Source organism: Formica exsecta, unplaced genomic scaffold (assembly GCF_003651465.1).
Source record: "Formica exsecta isolate Colony F162 unplaced genomic scaffold, ASM365146v1 scaffold59, whole genome shotgun sequence".
NCBI classification, from domain to species: Eukaryota; Metazoa; Arthropoda; class Insecta; order Hymenoptera; family Formicidae; genus Formica; species Formica exsecta.
The window spans coordinates 243270-264744 of NW_021853174.1; the positions used below are offsets into that span (position 1 = coordinate 243270).

At 35.0% G+C, this 21475-nt stretch overlaps 5 protein-coding genes across 8 annotated transcripts; 2 read left to right on the top strand and 3 right to left on the bottom strand.

The window, feature by feature from the left end:
• Window positions 1-348: 348 nt before the first annotated feature.
• LOC115242297 (protein saal1) lies at window positions 349-2759 on the bottom strand. 2 transcript variants are annotated; one of them, XM_029818494.1, is made up of 6 exons: window positions 2510-2759; window positions 2304-2443; window positions 1966-2124; window positions 1590-1851; window positions 1054-1515; window positions 349-972 (listed from the first exon to the last, which is right to left on the bottom strand). In XM_029818494.1, exons 2-6 carry the CDS (start codon window positions 2418-2420, stop codon window positions 716-718), a joined length of 1257 nt encoding a protein of 418 aa, XP_029674354.1. In that variant the 5' UTR covers window positions 2421-2443; window positions 2510-2759; the 3' UTR covers window positions 349-715. The 2 variants fall into 2 exon arrangements, with proteins under 2 accessions (XP_029674354.1, XP_029674356.1); XM_029818496.1 differs by having other exon boundaries at window positions 2304-2437; window positions 2510-2756.
• Window positions 2760-2992: 233 nt separating this feature from the next.
• LOC115242345 (7-methylguanosine phosphate-specific 5'-nucleotidase) lies at window positions 2993-4887 on the bottom strand. Its single transcript, XM_029818573.1, has 5 exons — window positions 4722-4887; window positions 4552-4650; window positions 4389-4458; window positions 3648-4231; window positions 2993-3568 (listed from the first exon to the last, which is right to left on the bottom strand). The coding sequence occupies exons 1-5, from the start codon at window positions 4749-4751 to the stop codon at window positions 3467-3469; spliced, it is 885 nt and encodes a 294-aa protein (XP_029674433.1). The 5' UTR covers window positions 4752-4887; the 3' UTR covers window positions 2993-3466.
• Window positions 4888-6302: 1415 nt separating this feature from the next.
• LOC115242346 (phosphatidylinositol transfer protein alpha isoform) lies at window positions 6303-10254 on the top strand. 2 transcript variants are annotated; one of them, XM_029818577.1, is made up of 6 exons: window positions 6303-6619; window positions 7359-7389; window positions 8019-8282; window positions 8377-8454; window positions 8523-8903; window positions 9047-10254. In XM_029818577.1, exons 1-6 carry the CDS (start codon window positions 6603-6605, stop codon window positions 9089-9091), a joined length of 816 nt encoding a protein of 271 aa, XP_029674437.1. In that variant the 5' UTR covers window positions 6303-6602; the 3' UTR covers window positions 9092-10254. The 2 variants fall into 2 exon arrangements, with proteins under 2 accessions (XP_029674437.1, XP_029674436.1); XM_029818576.1 differs by lacking the exon at window positions 6303-6619 and adding an exon at window positions 7017-7115.
• Window positions 10139-13479, bottom strand: LOC115242343 (short-chain specific acyl-CoA dehydrogenase, mitochondrial). The gene is made up of 5 exons (XM_029818570.1): window positions 13224-13479; window positions 13013-13109; window positions 12213-12880; window positions 11925-12148; window positions 10139-11679 (listed from the first exon to the last, which is right to left on the bottom strand). Exons 1-5 carry the CDS (start codon window positions 13249-13251, stop codon window positions 11470-11472), a joined length of 1227 nt encoding a protein of 408 aa, XP_029674430.1. The 5' UTR covers window positions 13252-13479; the 3' UTR covers window positions 10139-11469.
• Window positions 13480-13915: 436 nt separating this feature from the next.
• On the top strand, window positions 13916-16693 carry LOC115242344. Of its 2 annotated transcripts, none has more exons than XM_029818572.1 (5): window positions 13916-14390; window positions 14717-15020; window positions 15097-15258; window positions 15367-15875; window positions 16451-16693. In XM_029818572.1, exons 1-4 carry the CDS (start codon window positions 14272-14274, stop codon window positions 15826-15828), a joined length of 1047 nt encoding a protein of 348 aa, XP_029674432.1. In that variant the 5' UTR covers window positions 13916-14271; the 3' UTR covers window positions 15829-15875; window positions 16451-16693. The 2 variants fall into 2 exon arrangements, with proteins under 2 accessions (XP_029674432.1, XP_029674431.1); XM_029818571.1 differs by having other exon boundaries at window positions 15367-15772.
• The last annotated feature ends 4782 nt before the right edge of the window (window positions 16694-21475 follow it).

The window sequence follows — 21475 nt, forward strand, 5'->3', positions numbered from 1 at the left end:
TGACGCATGCGCAGAATGGAAATATTGCCCAATCATAATATTCAGAATTTTATTTTAGTAGCCACTTCATTCTGCGCATGCATAGTAACAAATTTGAACTATAACGCGAGAACGCAGGAAAAGAAATTAATTTACAGGAATTTTTAATCGTAGAAAATAAATAATGATTGAAGATAAAAAAAAATGATAGAAATTTAATTTCATTATAAATAAAATGTTAGAAATTTGAGTTGACGAATATAATTTCTCTCAATTTTTTGAGAAAGAAAAATTTATCTGAAATAGATCCAAGAAAGATAATGAAGATAAATAGAACAGAAAATAAAAAGAAAATCTTCTATATATAACATAATAAAAGCGCAATTGTATTTATTTTACAGGTTTGATGTGCAATTTACATCTTATTCTGATAGCTTCTAAAATCTTGTGTAAATGCAAGAGTTCCATATAAATAAAATTTTTGGAACATAGTGTTCAAATTATGTATAAACTTGCTACATAGTTAATAACTTTATAAGTAAAAACAGTAATAATAATGAAATAAATAATAAAGTCTGTGCACATTAATCATTGATTCTATATTATCATTATTCGCTTTGTGATTATGCAGTTATTATATATCAATATATAATCTGCTTATAATCCGATTTTTGTAAAATTGAAACTAATAAGATGTTTGTATAAAATAAAGACAATTTACTTTCTGTCTTACATATTATACATTAGAAAATCTTTCACAATTTTTAGCAGCAGCTTTCTTTACTTTTTCAAGTACCTCAGGTGTCACTTTAGAATCAGATTGCACAAGATGTATTAAATATTCACGAACTTCGTGTTTACATTGATGGAATATTTCTGCAATATAATCACTGGTACAAAGTCCAATAATCTGCAACCAATATTGATTCAGATTATGTGAAAGCATGATCATTAGCTCTTCTGGATCTAGCTCTTCTTGTCCTGCATCTGAATCTAGAATGTATATGCAAACATGTATCAGTAGATAAAAAAGATTACTGTGTTTGTATTATAACACAAGATCGTATTATGTACCTGTTTTAAGATAAAAAATTATAGTCGCTATAATGTAATCTATTTTTGATGGGATATCTACATCACAGCTATGAAAACTTAATAATATACGTATAGTTTCATTAATCACGTTAGAATTTAATTCCCGGATTGGAAATAAATTATGTGATTCTTTGTATGATTTTAATATCCTATACATAATATCCATTAGTTTCGAAAAATTTTCATCATTTTCACAGTCCTCAAATTTAAGTAAGCCCAATTCTATTATGACAATTAATACTTTTAACCAATGTTCAATAAACATCATTTCTGCCTTGGAATAACTGAGTTTTTCCACTGATATAACTTGCATGAATGATTCTAATAGTGCATGAATCAAATTGTCTATCTTGAACAATATTTGCAAGAAATTGTCTTTATGTGGCAAACTTATATAAGATATAGATTCGAGGAAATTCATTGCTGCCATTAATAAGTCATCTGCAACAAAAATTTTATAGATTACACAAATTGTATAAAGCTCTTATGAAGAGCATTACAATGCATTAACATACCATTAGTAGAACTATTTAATATAAAAATTATGGAATCTCCGAAAAATTCGCATTCTGTAAAGTGTGCCACCCAATTTAATTGAGGGTTCGCCCGGATTTTGCACGCAATTAATTGTAAAATTCTGAGAAGTTGAATTAATATTGGTGTGTCATCAGATGTCAAGCGATTCAGAATTTGTGTAACAAGATCTTTATCATAGCTTATTGTATCAATCGCTTCATTGCTGCAGCATATATTGCCAATGATACCTAAAATTATTTCCTAAAAATATATATTTTTTTAAATATAAAAACAAATTTAAATATTTTACTCTCTAAAATAGTTTCTTCAGAACAACCAAGTGTATTATAATAAAGATAAATAAATGTATCATACAATCAATCGTGGTTGATCGTGGTAAATCTCCAATATGTTCTTTGCTATTTTTAGAAAATCATGTGACGTAAGATACGATACTACATCCCCTTCCATACTTAAGTCCCACAAAATACAAAGCTGATTTTCTAGCTCTTCTGTCCAACCATTTTCATGTATCTGAAATGAATTTTAATACATCGGTTACTCTCATTTTTATAGTAATACGAATCTAACAAAAAATATGGATAGATTGTAGTTTGAATTTAAAGCATATCGATAAGATTAAAAATTCACTCAAATATTTAAAAGTCGCACAACTAACTGCTATAAAGAATATAGCTTTTGTGAAAATTTACCTCACATAGAGACATCAAAGTATTGATTATCCATTTGCTGCTGCAGAGGTTATTGCCCAAGGCATCGCCTCTCAATGTTTTTAATTCTTGCTCACTAAGGTCCTCCGAATTTAACATGTCAGTAGATTCACCTTCTAAATCTTCAAAGTTTTTTCATTATTTTGCGTAATTTTATCGAAAACTAAAATAAATAAGTCAATGCTTACCGTCTGTATATAGCAGGTTTTAGGTTAGAGATAACGGCTATTCTAATAAATAAAATCAAAGTAGAGTATTGATTCTCTCATAAATATTTTATCAGAATATAAAACGCGCGAATAAAACGATGCAATCCTGCTACGAGCAAGAATCGACAGTATTTTTCGCATCGATTTGAGAATTAATATACGATGCTTGAAGACAGCGCTTATCTACAGAATAATTTTATCTGTGTGTACAAATCTTGCGTGTGTTCGGTTTATTTATTTATTTTATCAATGACATATTTATTTTTCCTGTATTTATCTCGAAAATCTTTTTAAATTTTGATATTTCTTTTCAATTAAATATTAAAATTAATTCGCGGAAATATTAATTTTTGACTGGTTAAAATTCTAAATTCTATTTTGAGATTAAAATATATTATTTACAATAAAATACCCGCGACTGTAATGTTCGTTGTAAGAGGTAATAGATATAAAAATTGGTATACATAATTTCATGTTTATAGGTCAGCTATCAGAGAACATATTACAATTAATCAAATACTCAAATTTTATAAATCTTAAGTGTTTGGTTTCAGTGCCAATTACATTAATGGATATTATAATTAACATCATGTATATACGCAGATTTATAAAATTTTAACAACTATATTTGGTTTCTTAGTTTTATATAAATTAAAATGAAATTCAATTTATTTAAAATATACATCATTTATACCAGATAAAGATGAGCATAACTTATAGCTTATCTGTATATAAATATATGTCAATATTAAAAATCATATTAGGAAATATATTTAAATTAATTTGAATTATAGTCTCATTTGAAAGGTAAAACAAATCATTTTGTACTCTGAATTACAGAGTGGTCATGTATGCAAACACATATGTTAGCATTTTTATAGGTATGTACATGTATACATACACGCGAGTATAAAAGAGTATTAATTGATACAGATATTATAAAATACTTTGTAATATCTCCATCGGCACTCGCATCGTTTGATCATCGACGAGAACGATATCGAACTTTTCCATAAACGAGTCTAAGCTAGCCTCCACCTAGAAAACAGAAGAAATTAGTTATCATTCGTTACATTTTAATTATATTACACTTGATATTCCACTTTGAGATACTTACATGTTCGTATAGAAATCCTATTTTTAAAATTGTCTTGGTGTCTTCTATTTCGTCTACCATACTAGCATCGCCAATCGTATCGCCCATTAACAATATATTCTGCCTCTTTCCGAGTATCGTTAAATGATCTTTCGCCACTGCACATTCATTTTTATTGTAGACATGTATAAGCACGTCATTGTTAAACCCATCCAATTTATTTCCTTTGTACTTTAGAAAGTTGGAGATTACTTTTACATTATCAAAGAGAGCATTGTTGTATTTCAACACAGCTTCCACCATATCTCCTAAGCCGGCACTAAACACTACAATCGGCACTCCTGCATTATATAGCTTCTCCAAAATCTCTTTTGTACCGTCACGTAAAACATTGCCGCATTCTTGGGCTACCTCTTCTATCTCGCGACGATCGAACTCAATGCCTTTTAATATATTGTGTGCAGCAGTCATCCAATCGCGCATAGCATCTGCTTTTTCAGTCAGGGATAAATTTGGATCTATCTCTATGGGTCTGTACTTCTCGTACAGGCACTTAGCCTCATCCGAATAATGTTGCGGTAATTGCTTGCATTTTCTGAACATACCTAAAATCATATTAAGTTATTATATACATTCCAATCAAAGTTAAGATATTAATGAACATCTAATTGTATTTGTTTAAAAATTTGATACATATTTAATAATTACATCTAAATGCAATATTTATTTAATATTTAATATAATAAATTACCATGTGCTTACCAAAACTACTAAGCATGTGTCTTCCATCTATGTGTTGCTTCGTAAGCGTTAAGTCGAAATCTGTGACCACCTATGCAGATAATTATATAAATTAATAAAAAAAATTTATATTGTTAAAAGAATAATTTTGAAAAAAAAAGGAAACAGATAAGAGAGAGCGTACCTGCAGATTATCCGTGCCACCTCGCAAAATCGTATTTATTGTCTTTAGAAGTATAACTTCATCCTTAATATGCACATGCTTCAACCTCAAAGCGGGAAACTGCAAGAAAGAATGCATGTGCATCGCAATATCGCCTGAGAAAGTTTACGTCATCGATAAAAGTTACTTACGTCGTCGATTGTGACCTCGTTGCTCATCATCGTCGATAGCGCAAAATCGCGGAAAAGCTATGCAAATTCGTTTCGATATATGAACAAGACACGTCGCCACTCGAAATCGGCTTCTCTCAAATCGTTCAGCCCTCGTGCGCCAATTGAATGTTGACACTTGACACGCTATAGATCTACCAATCAACAGCAGCCGAATTTAAACTGCGATCAACTTATCAAATTATAGTATTTTGTTCATATAGAATATAAAATTATCAGTCTTTATTATTTAACGCGTTGGAAACCAAACAGCATATGATATCAAAGAAGGAATAGATCAGAAACGACGAATTTATATAGTTAGAAATTTAATTATGATATAATTTTTTGTCAGATATTATATATTAATATATTATTAAAGAAGTTAATTAGAGTTTTGTCGAAATGATCTTTAGTCATAAGAATAGTCGACCGATAAGATTCTTTCTTTTGCTTATATTTATCTATATTATATATTAATATAGAATCGTGTAATATTTAAAACAAAATTTTTCAAAATTTATCTCAGTAAGTCGGCAAGTTAGAAATGTATGTATAAGCCTTCGTGAATGAGCTTTTATTTAAGTTTCTATTTTGTTTGTTGACGATATATATTTATATATATACATGATACATATATACTAGGTCGCTCTCAATATGTTATTGAACATGCCTTTGATTGAAATAATCTTATTGTTAGATTTATGTACTTTTTTTCTCTGCATATCCGATGACAATGTTTTTGTTGTATTCTATCTCTTTCTTTTCATGAATATTTTATTTTCGAAAAACTTAAAAAGAATTATTGTAGCCTAATATTATATCATATCTGAATTCTCGAAATTCTTTCTCTCTCTCTTACGTTTTTAAACATACTTATCCCTAACACACCCCTATACGTTCTTATATCAACTTACATGCTATGAGTTTAAGGTGATTCTGAGGGCAAATTTTATATGTATATATATTTCTCTCTCTTTCTCTACTGTCTCTTTCTAAAAGGCGAATTTCCGAACAAGCACATAGAAAGATTAAACATCTGTGAACTCGCCCTTAATGCGCACGCCAGTGCATCCAACATATTTCCGCTCGTTATTAAAAGCACGAAAATTCATCGCGGTACGTAACGTATCATTCGTGATTAATTTGAAATTATCCGCTCTATATTTCCTACAAATATCAACGAGAACGAAAGTCGCTATCATTGTTTGTCGCCACGCGCCGCAATTACATAACAATTTCGTATATATAAAAGCACGAAATATCGAATATTCTCCCCAAACTGTATATCTTAAATATAGGAAGATGACACGATCGTATACCAGCAATGCGCATGCGCGTTTAATATCTCGCTGGAATGACGTCATCGGCAAAGTTCGTCGGGTCGAGCGGGATGGGGTGGAGTGGATAGAGGGGAAGAATCGGACAAACGTATCCGACGGCGGGAAAAGAGAGAAAGGGATAGGATGATGATGAGGAAGACGAGGAGGAGAAGAAGACAGGGGAGAGGGGTGGACTCGACACATGTGCGCGGGCGCGCGCGCAAGTGTGTGTAGGCTCGTTCGGCGCGGTCGTCGCGGTGCGGTTGCTCGGTGTGCGGACCGTGGGGCAGCCAGCGGTGGTCAGAGTGTGTCAGTCGGTTGGCAAGTCTCGCGGCGTTCCGGGTTATTCGTGTATGACTCAGCAACGAGCGAGCCGATAGCGCGAGCGAATCCGCTGTGGGTTTTACGAGGGTGGTGAGGTGGTGGTTGGTGTGTTAACGGCGGTGGTGGCGGTGCTGTTGCTGCTACTCCTTATCGTCGGCGGATCCGAGTCGTCTGCTGATCTGGCGCGCTGACTGGTCCATGTGCTCTTCTGCCTAAAATGCTTATCAAAGAATTGTAAGTGACGAGCGCGAGACGGGTACGGGGGCGCAGCGGGGCATGGGAAAGGGGACGCGGGGAGAGGTGGCTGTCAGGTGTGCGCGCCACATATCCGAATTTTCGTTTAATCGTATCTTGCCGAACCGACTTAGCCTAACTTCAAAACCGTTCGATGGGGTGGCGATTATTACTAATCTTTAACGGTGACTGATAACTGGAGGGGGATGAAGGAAGAGAGACGGTGGGGAGGGATGGTGACCCTCTCATCCCTTACCGCCTGATTCCAGAGGTCTGTTCGTTTCAGTTGCACTCTCTGCACCTTGTTCCTATTCTTCCTCTTTCTCTATCTCTATCTCTTTCTCTCTCTCTCTCTCTCTCTCTCTCTTTTTCTTTCTCTTCAAAGTCTGTGAATCTGTTTCCTTTTAAAGACAGAAAGTATGTGCAAGAAAGGCACGACTGAAACTTTTCAGCAGGCCTCGGATTTTTTTCGGGCTTCCTTGGATCACCGATCAGAGTACGATGCGGATTGATATACAGTCAATTGTAAATTTCAAACTTTATCGATCGCTTTCGATTTTTGATTTAATTAAGATCGGCCGAGCGATATTGCATCTTGCGCCAGCAACGCGTGCCCCCCGTCCTGTGATGCGGGAAACGTGACTCAAGGCCACGATTACGTTACCGTCATCTCCTTCGTCTTTTCTTTTCTTCCTTGTCTGACATAATGCTGACATAACTTATTGCTTGTTTGTTACAGCCGTGTCACTCTGCCCCTCACAGTGGAAGAGGTACGTGTCTGATCTGTCAGAAAGGTCCTGCTCTTCATAATGACCCAGTTTAATATAGACCCAAGGATGATTAGATTGCAAAAAAAAGGAAAAAAACAGACGATCTAAAATCAGTTTTTCAACATTACTATGCAATTAGAAAATATGCCAATCATCTAATTGTCGTTTGCATGATTCTATATGTCTGAATTCTTACATAGAATTATTTTGCACAAATCATGATGCAAATTATAATTTGAAACCTTTTTATTGTCATATAAGCACTTTTTATTATTACCTGTTATATAGATTGTTTCTATATCTCTATTCATTCTTTATTCATCTTAGATAATAAAATGATATCTATAAGGAAAAGATATCTCTATATAGTTCAATTTGTGTTACATGCAAATTTGATTCTTTAGCTAGATATGAATATAAATTATTTCTTTTTGTGATTTAAATTACTGAATCATAGTAATGAGTAAATGTAAAAAAAAAGGCATGAATAAATATGTGCGCCTTTTAAAAAAATGAGTTTATATATATATTATCTTTGCCTACGGGCAGATTATGCAATTATGTATCTTTATATTTGCCTCTTTGGAAACTTTGTACCCAAGATTCATAACCTGTTTTTCTATTAACAGTATCAAGTAGCTCAACTGTACTCTGTAGCAGAGGCTAGTAAAAATAACACGGGTGGCGGAGAAGGCATTGAAGTATTGAAGAATGAGCCATTCACAGATTACCCGCTACTCGGAGGAAAGTACTCGTCAGGCCAATACACATACAAGATTTATCACTTAGCTAGCAAAGTGCCTGCTTTCATTCGCATTTTATTGCCAAAGAACTCACTAGAGATCCATGAAGAGGCTTGGAACGCTTATCCCTATTGTAAAACAGTCATAACTGTAAGTGTGTTGATATATATACACATTATTATTTTTGTTACATAAGAGATTAAATATAGATACATTTTCGTAAACGTTACTTTTATCTTTTTAGAATCCAGGATATATGAAGGATAATTTTGTGATCATGATAGAATCCTTTCATATTGGCGATGTTGGCAATCAGCATAATGTAAGTACACACGAGCTTCGATGAGTATTATCTCTAGTTGTTTGCATTGTACCTTTTGTCACAAATAGGTTCACGAATTACCGCCCGATAAGCTCAAGATTAGAGAGGTAGTACACATAGATATTGCAAATGACCCGGTCGCCAGTGCCGATCATAAGGAGGACGAGGATCCGACCAAATTCAAGTCTCAGAAGACGGGACGAGGTCCTCTCGTAGGAAAGGATTGGAAACATAATGTTCAGCCTGTGATGACATGCTACAAGCTAGTCACTTGTGAATTCAAATGGTTTGGTCTGCAGACCCGTGTTGAAGGGTTCATTCAGAAAGCAGAACGGCGCCTGTTCACCAATTTTCATAGGCAAGTGTTCTGCTGGATGGATCGCTGGCATGGTTTAACCATGGAGGATATTAGAGCTATTGAAGACAATACAAAAGAAGAATTAGACAGGGTAAGGATCTTGCCTTTCTCTTCGATCGATTCTTTCTCTTATAATTTATTCGATGATCTTACTCTGCGCACGAATTCTCAAATTATTAGGTGTTAGAAACTTCCTATTTTATCTTGAAACATTCTTTATGTGTTTAATTACAGCAAAGACATCAAGGAGAAGTGCGGGGTATGCGCGCTGATGATTGAGACTATGATAGCTTCTGTTATGAATGGTTAAATCAATTTCCTTATACATGTCAACACAAATACATACGCATACTTACAGATGTACACCCTGTTACGCTCTGTCATAGACGATTCCACAGGATTCGGACAATTTCCAGAATTTACGTGTCTAGATTCAGTGTCTATTACAGAAAAAATTACTTACAATTTTAATTTATTTTACATTTACAAGCGTTTTAGATAAATATATCTATAATTATTATTATTATTATTATTATATTATTTTTATTATTATGTATCTATTATTATGAAAGAAAGAAAAATGAAAAGAATCAGATCATCTGGTTCTCATTTAATGCATAATTATAAAGAAAGAAAATTTGGTTTCATAAAAACCACTATAGATAAAAAGTTACAATTACTTAAAAGCAGTTAGTAGTTCGATAATAATAGTTATTAAAATTCATTAACAAACGAAAAAAAATGTTTGCTGCAAAGTACATAAAAATAACAAAGAAAATATGTGATTTAACTTTGCAAGTTTGATCGTAGTTAAATAGTTAAAAAAAAATCCACTGTTTAATATATATATATATATATATATATTAATGTACAATTGAAAAAATCTAAATGTTACATATTAATGATCCATATTTCGAGCTATTATTATTTCAGACAGAAATGTGATCGTGTATTTTCGGAAGAGATTTCGAGAGTATTTTATCAAACTTGCGAAAGTATATGTGCGATCAGGAAATTGATTCACACAAAAATATGTTTCAAGGATTTTAAATATGCTCCTACAGCGGAATTCTTGATCCGTGGGATCTTTGATCACACGAAATACGGTACTACTATTAATACCGATTTATATAACATTCTGTTTTTCCACGTTCGTTCTCGACTAGCGCGAGACGTGTAATGTATTAATCTTCTAAAAAGTTAGAACCAAACTGATGGATTTTTTAAGTATACTGCGACTCTAACAGTAATATTAACATTATACCCTAAATTATTTAATGTGAATGGAGAAAAGGTGATGTATTCTATGTAAAATGCTCACACCAGATATACATATACACACATATGTAGAGAAGCAGTTTTAGGCTATTTCAATATTGGTGACAACGGGTGAACAGCATGAAAGGGTGCGTTATTGTATATAAAAAGAAAGAAAAAAAAAACATGGCAATGAAATTCGAATTCAAATGGCATTATATGTAATGTTTCTTTGCATTCCAATGGATCTCCGAGTACAACCGACGAAGTATTCTGGAACGCTGCTCGTAAACTCATTACAAGCGACACAATTATGCTTAGATTCGCAATTTTCTTTTTCTTAATATATCGAAAAAAGATATGCGACAAGTGATAAGTGTTTATGTAATGGCGCATTTCTGTCGACACGAGAACAGAATTGCTAGATATCTTGAAACTTGCGTATTTTTTTGTGGGAGTAAACGTCTTTTAATGGGTTAAATAAATATGCAATCGTAACAGCAGCGTTCTCACATAGCGATAGGATCTCTAATTAAAAATGTGATTAAAGATTAAAAACAGTAATAAAATATATAATTTAACTGTCATTTGCACAAAATAAATGTATTCTCTGTATTATTTTGGAAGGCAAATAGAGTCATAGTCTAAGACATAGCTTTATCTTCGTATTCACTTACAAACAGTGGTAGCCACGATGATGCACATAATAGATATTTGTATTCGATATATTAGATATACACGCGCGCGAGAAAGAGAGAGAAAACTGGACACATAAATTTATTCGCTATTTCCTCAACAAGGAAAAATAGATCAGTCGTTTAAACATGCTATAACTTTAACGAATCTTTGTTCCACGATTGCGTCGCCCGTTTCGATAGACAGGAGTTTCACATTTGTGCGCGGGTTTACACTACTACGACTGTTATCCTATGCGATTACAGTTACTTAAATAGATAGACTCTAGCTGTTGCTGAGATGTATGACAAGCAGGGTAGAGAAAAGTCGTGGAGAGAAAATTCCGTATCGCTGCCAAAGGGCTAACAATGTGTATGTGTATATATGTATATATGCACACATGTATATGTGTTTCCTTTTTTTTGCACACATACGTGTATGTGTATGTGTGTGCGCGTATGTGCGTATGCTCTCGATCCAGTCACGTATATTTAGTCAAAAGTTAATAAAATTAGAAGGCATAGTATCTGAAATTTATTTCAATATTTCTTCATATATAAAAAAAAATATATATATATATATATATATAATTGAATATATATACAATTTAATATAAATACAGTACATTCAAAATATATATATTTTGAGATTTGAGTATAAAAAGAAAAAAAAATACCAAAAAGGAGGATTATCTTACGTATATGTACGAGTCATGCGATCTCGATTCAGAGACCATACTCTTTGATAAGATTTCCGGCGATCACGAGTCTCTGGATCTCCGACGTGCCCTCGTAGATCTCCGTGATACGTGCATCTCTGTAATGACGTTCCGCTGACATGTCTGATACGTATCCCATCCCTCCCAAAATCTGTATGCATTGATGAGCGCAGAATGTGGCGGTTTCTGATGCGGAAAGTTTTGCCATAGCGGCTTCCTAATAAATGAGAAATTATGGATATGTGGATGTGCAAAAAAAAATGTAAGAATAAATTATTCTCATTTTGCCATTGAGAAGAATGCAAGAACAATTTTATGAATCGAATAAGATATACAAAGTTTCATGTTAAATGAAAAAAATAAATGTTACATGCGCGATAAGATAAAGAACATCACATTTAATAAGATAAGCGAATATTGTATGGTATAAATTTAATGAATATTTAATTATTTTAAATGCACCTTTGTATACGACTTGCCGTTATCCTTGAGTTGCGCCGCTCGCCATGTCAATAACCTCGAGCTTTCCAGTTTCAGAGCCATGTCGGCAATTTTTTGTTGAATCGCCTGCAGTTTCATGATAGGCTGACCAAAGGCTTGGCGTTTCGCTGCGTAATCTATCGCGCAATCCAGGGATGCCTGAGCTATGCCCAAAGCTTGTCCGGCAATTCCTATTCTGCCACTGTCTGCAGAAAAGAGGACACTACATTAGAATTATCTCAAAATTCGTGTGCACGATTACTTGCGTACCTAAAGTCATCATCGCGATTTTAAAGCCCATTCCTGGTTCGCCTAAGATGTTATCTCTTGATACTTGACAGTCTTCAAAGATCAAGGAACAAGTACTACTTCCTCGTATACCCATTTTGTCCTCCTTTTTGCCCAAACTCAAACCGGTTGTCGGTTTATCGACTATGAAAGCGCTTATACCTTTGTGTTTTTTAGACTTGTCGGTCGTCGCGAAGAGAACTATTGCTTTGGCTTCGTATGCATTCGTTATCCACGATTTGGTGCCATTAATTATATAAGTGTTTCTGTCTGCCTTAGCGACAGTAGATGCAGCACCAGCATCGGATCCATTGCCTGGTTCGCTCAGCGCAAAGCAACCAATCTTTTCTCCAGTCACAAAGGGGGTAATGTACTTTTCTTTCTGCTTGTCAGTCCCGAAATAGTCTATAGGACCTAGATAGAGAGAATTGTTTACGCTCATTATAACTCCAGCAGATGCGCAACCTCTTGAAATTTCCTCCATGGCTATAGCATAGGCCAGGGTATCTAGTCCTGTGCCACCTAATGCTTCGGGAATGCACAAACTCATGAGACCCAGTTCACCCATTTTCTTGATCTGTTCTTTTGGAAAGAGATGTTTCTTATCAACCTCTGCTGCAATGGGTTTCAATTCATTTTCGGCAAAGTCTCTGCAATTATAAGATTTCCATGACAAAGCTGATACACTTTATATAACTATATCGAGCAGGACATTTCTATGCATAGCATATACATTTAATTCATCTCTATGTAGGAAATCTCGTACAAACTACAATGTATACCTGCATGTTTTGTATAACATCTGATACGTATCTGGCAACATAGAAAGTGAGGCAATGTGACGGCTGGCAGTACCTCTAGACACATTATTGACATTTGCTGCAAATGATACATTAGAATAATAATAATATATACAGTCCATGTATATATATATTCTTTCTCTGAAAATATTTATAAATAATATTTAGAAAAATGTCTAATGTGCGTATTTACCAAGTAATCTCGAGCACAACATCGCCATTGTTGTTTATATTGACATTAAACTTGTAGAAAAATTGTAGAACTTGTTTTATGAAGCGCGTACAACAAATTAAAACGAACTTTGAAACTTTGATCAGAACACGACTCCATATATATTCATTATATACATATATATACACTCTATGTCAAATTCTAATTATACAAGGAATACATTAAAAAAAGTTACATGAGAAAATATTTTTTCTCCGAGATAAAATACGAAAAATACAGATAACATTTAAGAGTCGGCAAGAATGACTAGCAAACTCCGAACTATATATGTCTATATATATTATCATCATATGTCTTTGATATCACCGGCCGGTAAAGTTGACGTATAGAACAAGCAACCGCGTGTGCATCGAGATTAAGAGAGAATTCGAGATTATGAATGAACCGCGATATCAGCGATTGTGTTATATTAAAATTATTTAAAATCATAAACAGCCAGACATACAGTAATGCACCAAGAGCATCTTATTTAGCTCGGCACATGCCTATCATTTTTTTTAATTAAAAAAAAAATATTTTGTTAAAAAATAGATAAATCACAATAATGTAATAATCACCTGAATATATTGCAAGTTTAATATATTAAAAGTTTAGCTCTGTAAAAAATGAACGTTTTAAAACTGCACTCCTATGTCAAATTTTCATCATCCGCACGTACACGTTCGACACACGTATTGCGTAAAAAATTGCGAGCTATTCGGCGTGTAAAGTACCTCGCTTATCGAAAGGAAAAGTAGATTGGAGGAAGAGAACGAGAGAGAGAGAGAGAGAGAGAGACTCGATAAAAAATTTTGAGAAACAGTCTCGGTATTCCCGCGTCCATGCGCGCATCCGACGATCAATATATCGCGTTGGCAGATACAAGCGCGCGCACACACAGTCCTAGTTCGATAGCGACAACGCATTCGTTTCCATTCTGCCACCGGTCCTGAATTTTTGCCGCCCGCTTCGAGAGGAACACACGATCGCTTTTATCTTGCACTCAAACGCGAAGATCCATCGAGTCATCATGTCGAGCAGCAAGTGCATCAAGCAACCGCGGAAAACGTACGCTAATAAGGAGCAGCACGAGATGACGCACTCCGAGAAGCTGAGACTGATCGACGATGAGCTTAATTCCTTTTACAAGTAACGAGCTACTTTTGCGGCATTTTTTTGGAATCATTTTTATGGGATCGTCTTATCATAAATCGCCCCGTTGCGAAAGTTATTTTTATCCTATTCCTACAAAGAAAAATCGGAAAAATTAATAAAAAAATATTCATATGCGATAGTTTTATCATCTTAAGTTTATATCAAGCGAGAGACCAGCGATAGTTTCGAGACACTTTCCTACGATTATGTCATCTCTTTTCTTTTCAGAAAGAAAATTTCTTTTCTCTCTATATAAAGAAAAAAATTATTGTAATAATTTTTCGCTATTAGCTGTTGTCAAGCTTAAAGTTTCCTTACAGATATTGCCAGCAGGCAGGCTTCACCGAGGAGGAAATGGACATTATTTGCCAGCCGCTCGTAGCGGCGATGCGTCGCTCGTGGTTGCAACTCGTCTTCCGTGGCACCCTGGTACTGATAGTGCTCGGTACTCTGGCGTGCCTCGCGGCGCAGCTTGACTTCGTCGGCACGCATTTCACCGCCCTCAGTCGTCTGCTGCTGATCAAGGTGTTGCCAATCTGGAACTGGCAGCCGCTCTATTATGAGAATTGCATGATCAACAATCCCTTCTACAATGATTACACTATCACGGAGGAGGACTGCGTGGTGCGCTTTGTATTTTTAGGATCTAAGAATATAGCTATTGCTCGGAGAAAAAAATTATCAGAACACTTTCTCGTAGACTTGCGAGGCGCTGGAGACGATTGATCGTCTGTCGGATGTGCGGTATCGTAATCTGGTCGATAATTATCTGAGCCGCGATGCACCGGCTATCATCACCGACGCGATGGACTCATGGGCGGTGATGAATACCGATTACTTTTGGTTCGACAATATTACCCACGTAAGTAGTAGCTTCATCATCTAAAAGATAAGACTATCTTTTCTCGATTCGTTTTTGTCAAAAGCGAGCTATGAAAAAAAAAAACCGATTATATCTTGACGTGAACAGCTCTACTTGGAGAACGAACGGCTGATGGAGACGGTACCCTGCGCTCTGACCTCCAATCTGCGTACTGGCTCGTCCGATCTCGCGGCCTTTCTACGACGCGTACACGCGCCCGAGGTAGCCAAATGGTTCGTCCACTGGCAGAACTGCGACATCAACGCTGTAAAGGTGCTCAGAAAATACTACCAGCGGCCGTACTTCCTTTCCAGTACGGTCTCGCCAGCGCATTTCAACTGGGTACTCATGTCCTCGGATTACAACAGCCCGAGCTACAAGAAGGTCGAACTCGACTCAGGTCTGATCGCGCTCGCACAGCTTCGCGGCGCGACTCAGTTGCGGCTCACTCCCATTAATCCCTGCAACAGCTCGTGCCCGGAGCTAATCGCCGACTTGCATCAGGGCGAGATGCGTAAGTGCTGCGCGACTCAAATCGGACTAAAGTACGGAACACCTTTAATATGGTAACTGACCAGCGTTCTGAAAGAAGCACACACTCTCAAGTTTTTATATACGTGAGTTATATAATTATCGAAGTATGTTTTATATAATTACAAATTATTATACTTGCGTTGAAATTCAATTTGCTGGCTAAAAGGTGTTTCGTATTTCCGGCTAAAGCTGTGGGTAAACAGGAGATTGGGATATAATGAATCGAATTTCTCCAATATATATTTCACACGATCTCAATTTAAATTATCGTCATAAAATTTCGGTATTGTCTGCGATAATATTGTCAATCACTTGCTGCGAGGAATCGAGAGATTTTCGAATTAATCGTATTCTGTCGCGGGGAGATGTGCATGCTATACAATTTCTATCTCGCAATGAAGAATTCAGTTTACAATAGCCAAGTACTTTCAATTCTACATATTTTTCTTGAAAATCAAATAAAGTATGTCTTGATTTGTAGAGGATCCATTCCAAAATTGAGCGTGATAAAGTCAGCGAATTTTTTCTTTTTGGAATTGATATTTTTGCTTATCGAACTTATCGTTATATGTTTCATACGTTTTCGTGAATACTGATAACGACATTGTTTGCGATGTGTTTTCTTGTTGATAATTTATTTGTTATAACATTGTCGCAGTTGTTTTCACGAACTTGATGTGGACGCTCGAGTACGCGCCGATGCGCGGCCTGGATAACATTGCCATATTGACGGAAACCGTCTGGGAGGAAGACACGTAGATTACATCGCCGAATATGGTCTCATCGTTACACGAAAAAGAAATGTTCTTAGTCCCTCAATACTCTTCGACGCGATCGATATTGTATACTCGTCCCTCATTATGATGACGCGCTAAATAAAGATTGAGCACATCCCGGTTTCTTCGACTGGATCGATTATTTTCCCGTTCTCTCGCTTCAATATTTCAAGCTTACGATATCTACAACAGTGGAAAAATCGTAAACGTAGTACAACTCTCAGGAGAAATAGAAAAAGAACAAAAAACGAATCGATTTAATGCTATGTAGAATGAATGAAATTAACGTCATTAGTTCATACAACGAGGTATACCAGAAGTAACAACAAACAAGATTCGTTTTTTATTAATTAATCGTTTATAATAACATTGTGTGTGTTTTTGTGGGCTCTCTTTTCTTTAAATCTCCCTTTTCTCTTACATGTATTTAGCAGCTTTTTGTCTTCCTGTTTCTTATTTCTCACTTCGGCCTAGCAAGGAATGAGATTCGTTACGCGCACCGATTTATAGAAAAAAACAAAGCGCAAGATTACTGAATGACAAACGTAGCTGGCGTTTCTTTCTCTCTCTCTCTCTCTCTTTCTCTTGACATGCTCAAGAAACGATGTGATATTTTCTTTTTTTCCTTTTTTATATTAAAACGTCGTACGTGTATACAGTCGATTTGCGGTACCTTCTGCACCTCTTCATATCCTTAATATCTTGAAAAAGAATGATAATAATTGGCGACTAATTAATATCGTCCGGATTCTCTAATCTTCTCTTCTTATACCGTCCATCTGTCAGTCACTTTGATTCGTTTTATTGCGCGCTCTCTCCTTCTGTTAGTGGAGTCTTCCTACGAAACAAAGGTCCACGGATCCCAGGAGAGAGAGTCGTCGATCTCATTGGATCGCCCTGGCGTCCGTTTAAGATTAATACCCACAGAGAGTTCGGAAATTTCTCAATTTCGATCGACAGAGATCTTTTCGAATCTAGAATATAAATATTTTGGAAAGTAAGACTCGAACATAATCTTTGAATGTTATTTACTTCCAGCGCAAAAATTGTACAATTTTTCAAGAATAAACAACCACATCTTTTTTTTTGTTTGTGAAATGTTTTACTATCGAGATGTATGTATGTGTGGGAGGAAGGAAGAGGGCGGAGGGGGATGGGCATTATATTCTATTCTATTCGACACCTAGTAGGTGGAATTAACCCAGTGCCTTACACCTAAAAGTATCTACCGAAAAAAACGTCCGGAAAAAGTAGGATTCATTGGGCGCATCTGCGTTCCTTTCAGTATTTCGAGAATTCGCTCGCTCGCTGGATCGACGATTTTCTTTCCGACGTCGATTGCCGCGATATCAAAAGAGCTACACGGATCGTCCATTCAGTAGCTTCTAAGTCGATAATGATGAGAATATACAGTGAAATAGGCGTGAGTCTTAATATAAACGCGATCCCGAGGAATCCAGCTCTGTCCAGTCCTGTATAGTCGGTTAACGCTGATGATTCGTCATTGCGGTAGAAAATGAATCCTAAATTAGACGAAAAAGTTATCCGTTATTTTCTACTTTGAGCCAGAATTGTGAATCGTTTAAATTAATTATATATTAATTATATATTGAATATAGCGCAAATGTAACAAAAAGACTTAATAATACACGAATTTCATAGTTTATGCGGTGAAAACGCGAATCGTATTTTATAGGCGTAACGACTTACAAAGAAAGAGAAATCAATTATTCCGCGATTGTAGATACAAGAGAAAATAATATATAATTTTCTGCCACCGAGATATGATTTATTGTAATCCAATGATCGCGAGATATTATAACGCAATGACGGATCAGGAGCTTTGACGAGCTTTGATGAGCTTTAACGTCGCATGATCCTATCTGCGGAAAGATCGTTGCGTCGCGTCTCGCTATTTTATTGTTCTCGTTTATCGATCGCTAGCACTTGGTCTGGACCAAGGGACAAGGATTGCGGATGATCCATTTGAACGCGAGATACACAACAAAGTTCGTTCGCGCGAAAGTCGTATAGGGGGTGCGTTTTAGATGATCGTATCTAAAAGTCTAACGAATGATAAGTAAAAATGCTTACTTTTCTCTCTTTCTCTTTCTCTCTTTCTCTTCGACTTTGTACCGTAAGTAAAAGCACTAATGCGCGCTGCATAAATTACTCTCTGTTTCTTTCTTCCTTCTCTCTCACATTTTTTTTCTTTCTCCTTCAAAAATTCGCTCCCTCTCTTATTGAAACCCCGCTCGCTTAACATCTCGTTTCGGTGCTCCCGTATATATATTTCTTGCTCTCTTTTCTTTTTCCTTTTTTTACGCCTATAATCAATTTTTTAAACTTCGTAACAAACATGTATACTTTCTCGCTCGCGCGAAAGTACTATATATGGCTATATACTATAGAGATACGAAAACGTAGGAGACAACCGAGAAAACACATATAACGATTGCGATATACACGAGAGATACAAACACTCACTCTATTAGTGTTTTGGTACTCGTTATAACATTCGCGGAAAGGGGGGAGAAAGGGGCGCATTGGAAACTTCGGTATCAGTCTTTTTTTTTCACATCGCCTGAATCAAGATTACGATTTCGGATATGAATAACGGTGTTATTATAATAGTTAAGAGCAAATCGCGTGTAGAGGAAGAAGATAATAAACGCAAAGTCGCATCAGAAGCTGGCGTGTGCATGAAGGGACGTATTCTACAAACGAAAAGAACTTTTCAATTCTGTCAACCACCCGTATCCAGTCGTGTAGTTCCATAAACGAGCATCAATATTTTCCTTCTTCTTACGCTTGCAAGTGCGAATTTATGTACAATTATCTAATCGAAAAATATACAAGAGAAGCGAAAATAATTTAGCGAGCGTTCATGAAGACTCATTACGTACGTAGTTGACATCGTCGCGGATTCATCTCGCAATTAAAATAAAATCTCGCATGATCGTCCGACGCTACACCACTGGATCTGATCAATCGATCAAGCTCGTTGAACGCATTTAAGTACCGTTGTCTTGCCAAATCGCGCGGCAAATTTGGACGATAAAACGAAAAAAGCAAAAAAAAAAGAGAAAATCTCGAGATCTGTCATGATATACTTTTGATTCGGACAGACTCGCTCGATGCAAGTGTAATCGATCAAGATTGCCTGATGAGGAAAGCACCGCGTCAGGGAGATACCATCCGTCTTCTTTAATTAATCTTTCCACATATGTATCTCAATATATAGCACCTCTCTGATCATCTTCGTTATTCCGGCTTTTTGATAAACTTTTCCTTTTTACATATAAAAACCTGTCCGATTGATACAACGACAAACTATTAAAATCATAAAATAGCTAATGTGGACAAGGCTTATCACGTACTAAATAAAAAATTAGCTATTTAATTAATTTTTACTTAGACAATAAATTTAAATTTCCTGATGCGAGAGGCTTTGCTTTGGTCCATAATGACGTATACATGATGTTCCCATTATGCGTCGTTTTTTTTTTACATTATTTCGTATTATTTTTTTTTTAAATCGCAGAATTAATCTTCTCAATTCAGCTTTCGAATATTTAACATTCTAAACTTTAACAAAGTGTAATCGCGTAACATTATTATGAGATTACACACATTTTCTTTTCCTCCCTTTCCCTAAGAAAATCATTATAGCTGATGTGTCCTGATAGAGATGAAAGGCTTAAATTACGATCTTGAATCTATAGAGATTGTTTCATTTTTAACAGAAATGATTATTTCCCTCTACGCGGTGCTTCTTTCTTCTAAAAATTTCGAGCTTGTCTCGCTATATATATATATATCTGTATGCAAAAAAACACCAAGCTGCTTTCAGTGTCTTCTATTAAGTATATATCTAATATATATATATATATCTGTATGCAAAAAAACACCAAGCTGCTTTCAGTGTCTTCTATTAAGTATATATCTAATATATATATATATATCTGTATGCAAAAAAACACCAAGCTGCTTTCAGTGTCTTCTATTAAGTATATATCTAATATATATATATATATCTGTATGCAAAAAAACACCAAGCTGCTTTCAGTGTCTTCTATTAAGTATATATCTAATATATATATATATATCTGTATGCAAAAAAACACCAAGCTGCTTTCAGTGTCTTCTATTAAGTATATATCTAATATATATATATATATCTGTATGCAAAAAAACACCAAGCTGCTTTCAGTGTCTTCTATTAAGTATATATCTAATATATATATATATATCTGTATGCAAAAAAACACCAAGCTGCTTTCAGTGTCTTCTATTAAGTATATATCTAATATATATATATATATCTGTATGCAAAAAAACACCAAGCTGCTTTCAGTGTCTTCTATTAAGTATATATCTAATATATATATATATACATATATGTATATTCACTGTCGCCGAAAAAACATACATGAAGAGCGAGTACAAGTGTAGACGCGAGTAATAACAATTAAATACAAGATCGCGTTGAAGGGTAGGCGCGACGATTATTTTTACGTGATGATGATAATGATGATGACTCGACAGTGAATCCAGAAAAGATTCGTCGCTCTTTCTCCGCCATATTTTTTTTTCCTCATTAAAGATATCTTGGCGAAAGAAAACAATCGAAGGTAAAGATACTTTGTACAAAATACGATACAAGTAGCGATGTAACAACACTTTGCAATAGTTAAATATAATATATGTATATATGTATATATATATATATATATATATATATATATATATATATATATATATATATGTATATATATATATATATATATATATATATATATATATATATATATATATATATATATATATATATATATATATATATATATATATATATATATATATATATATATATATACATATATACATATATTATATTTAACTAT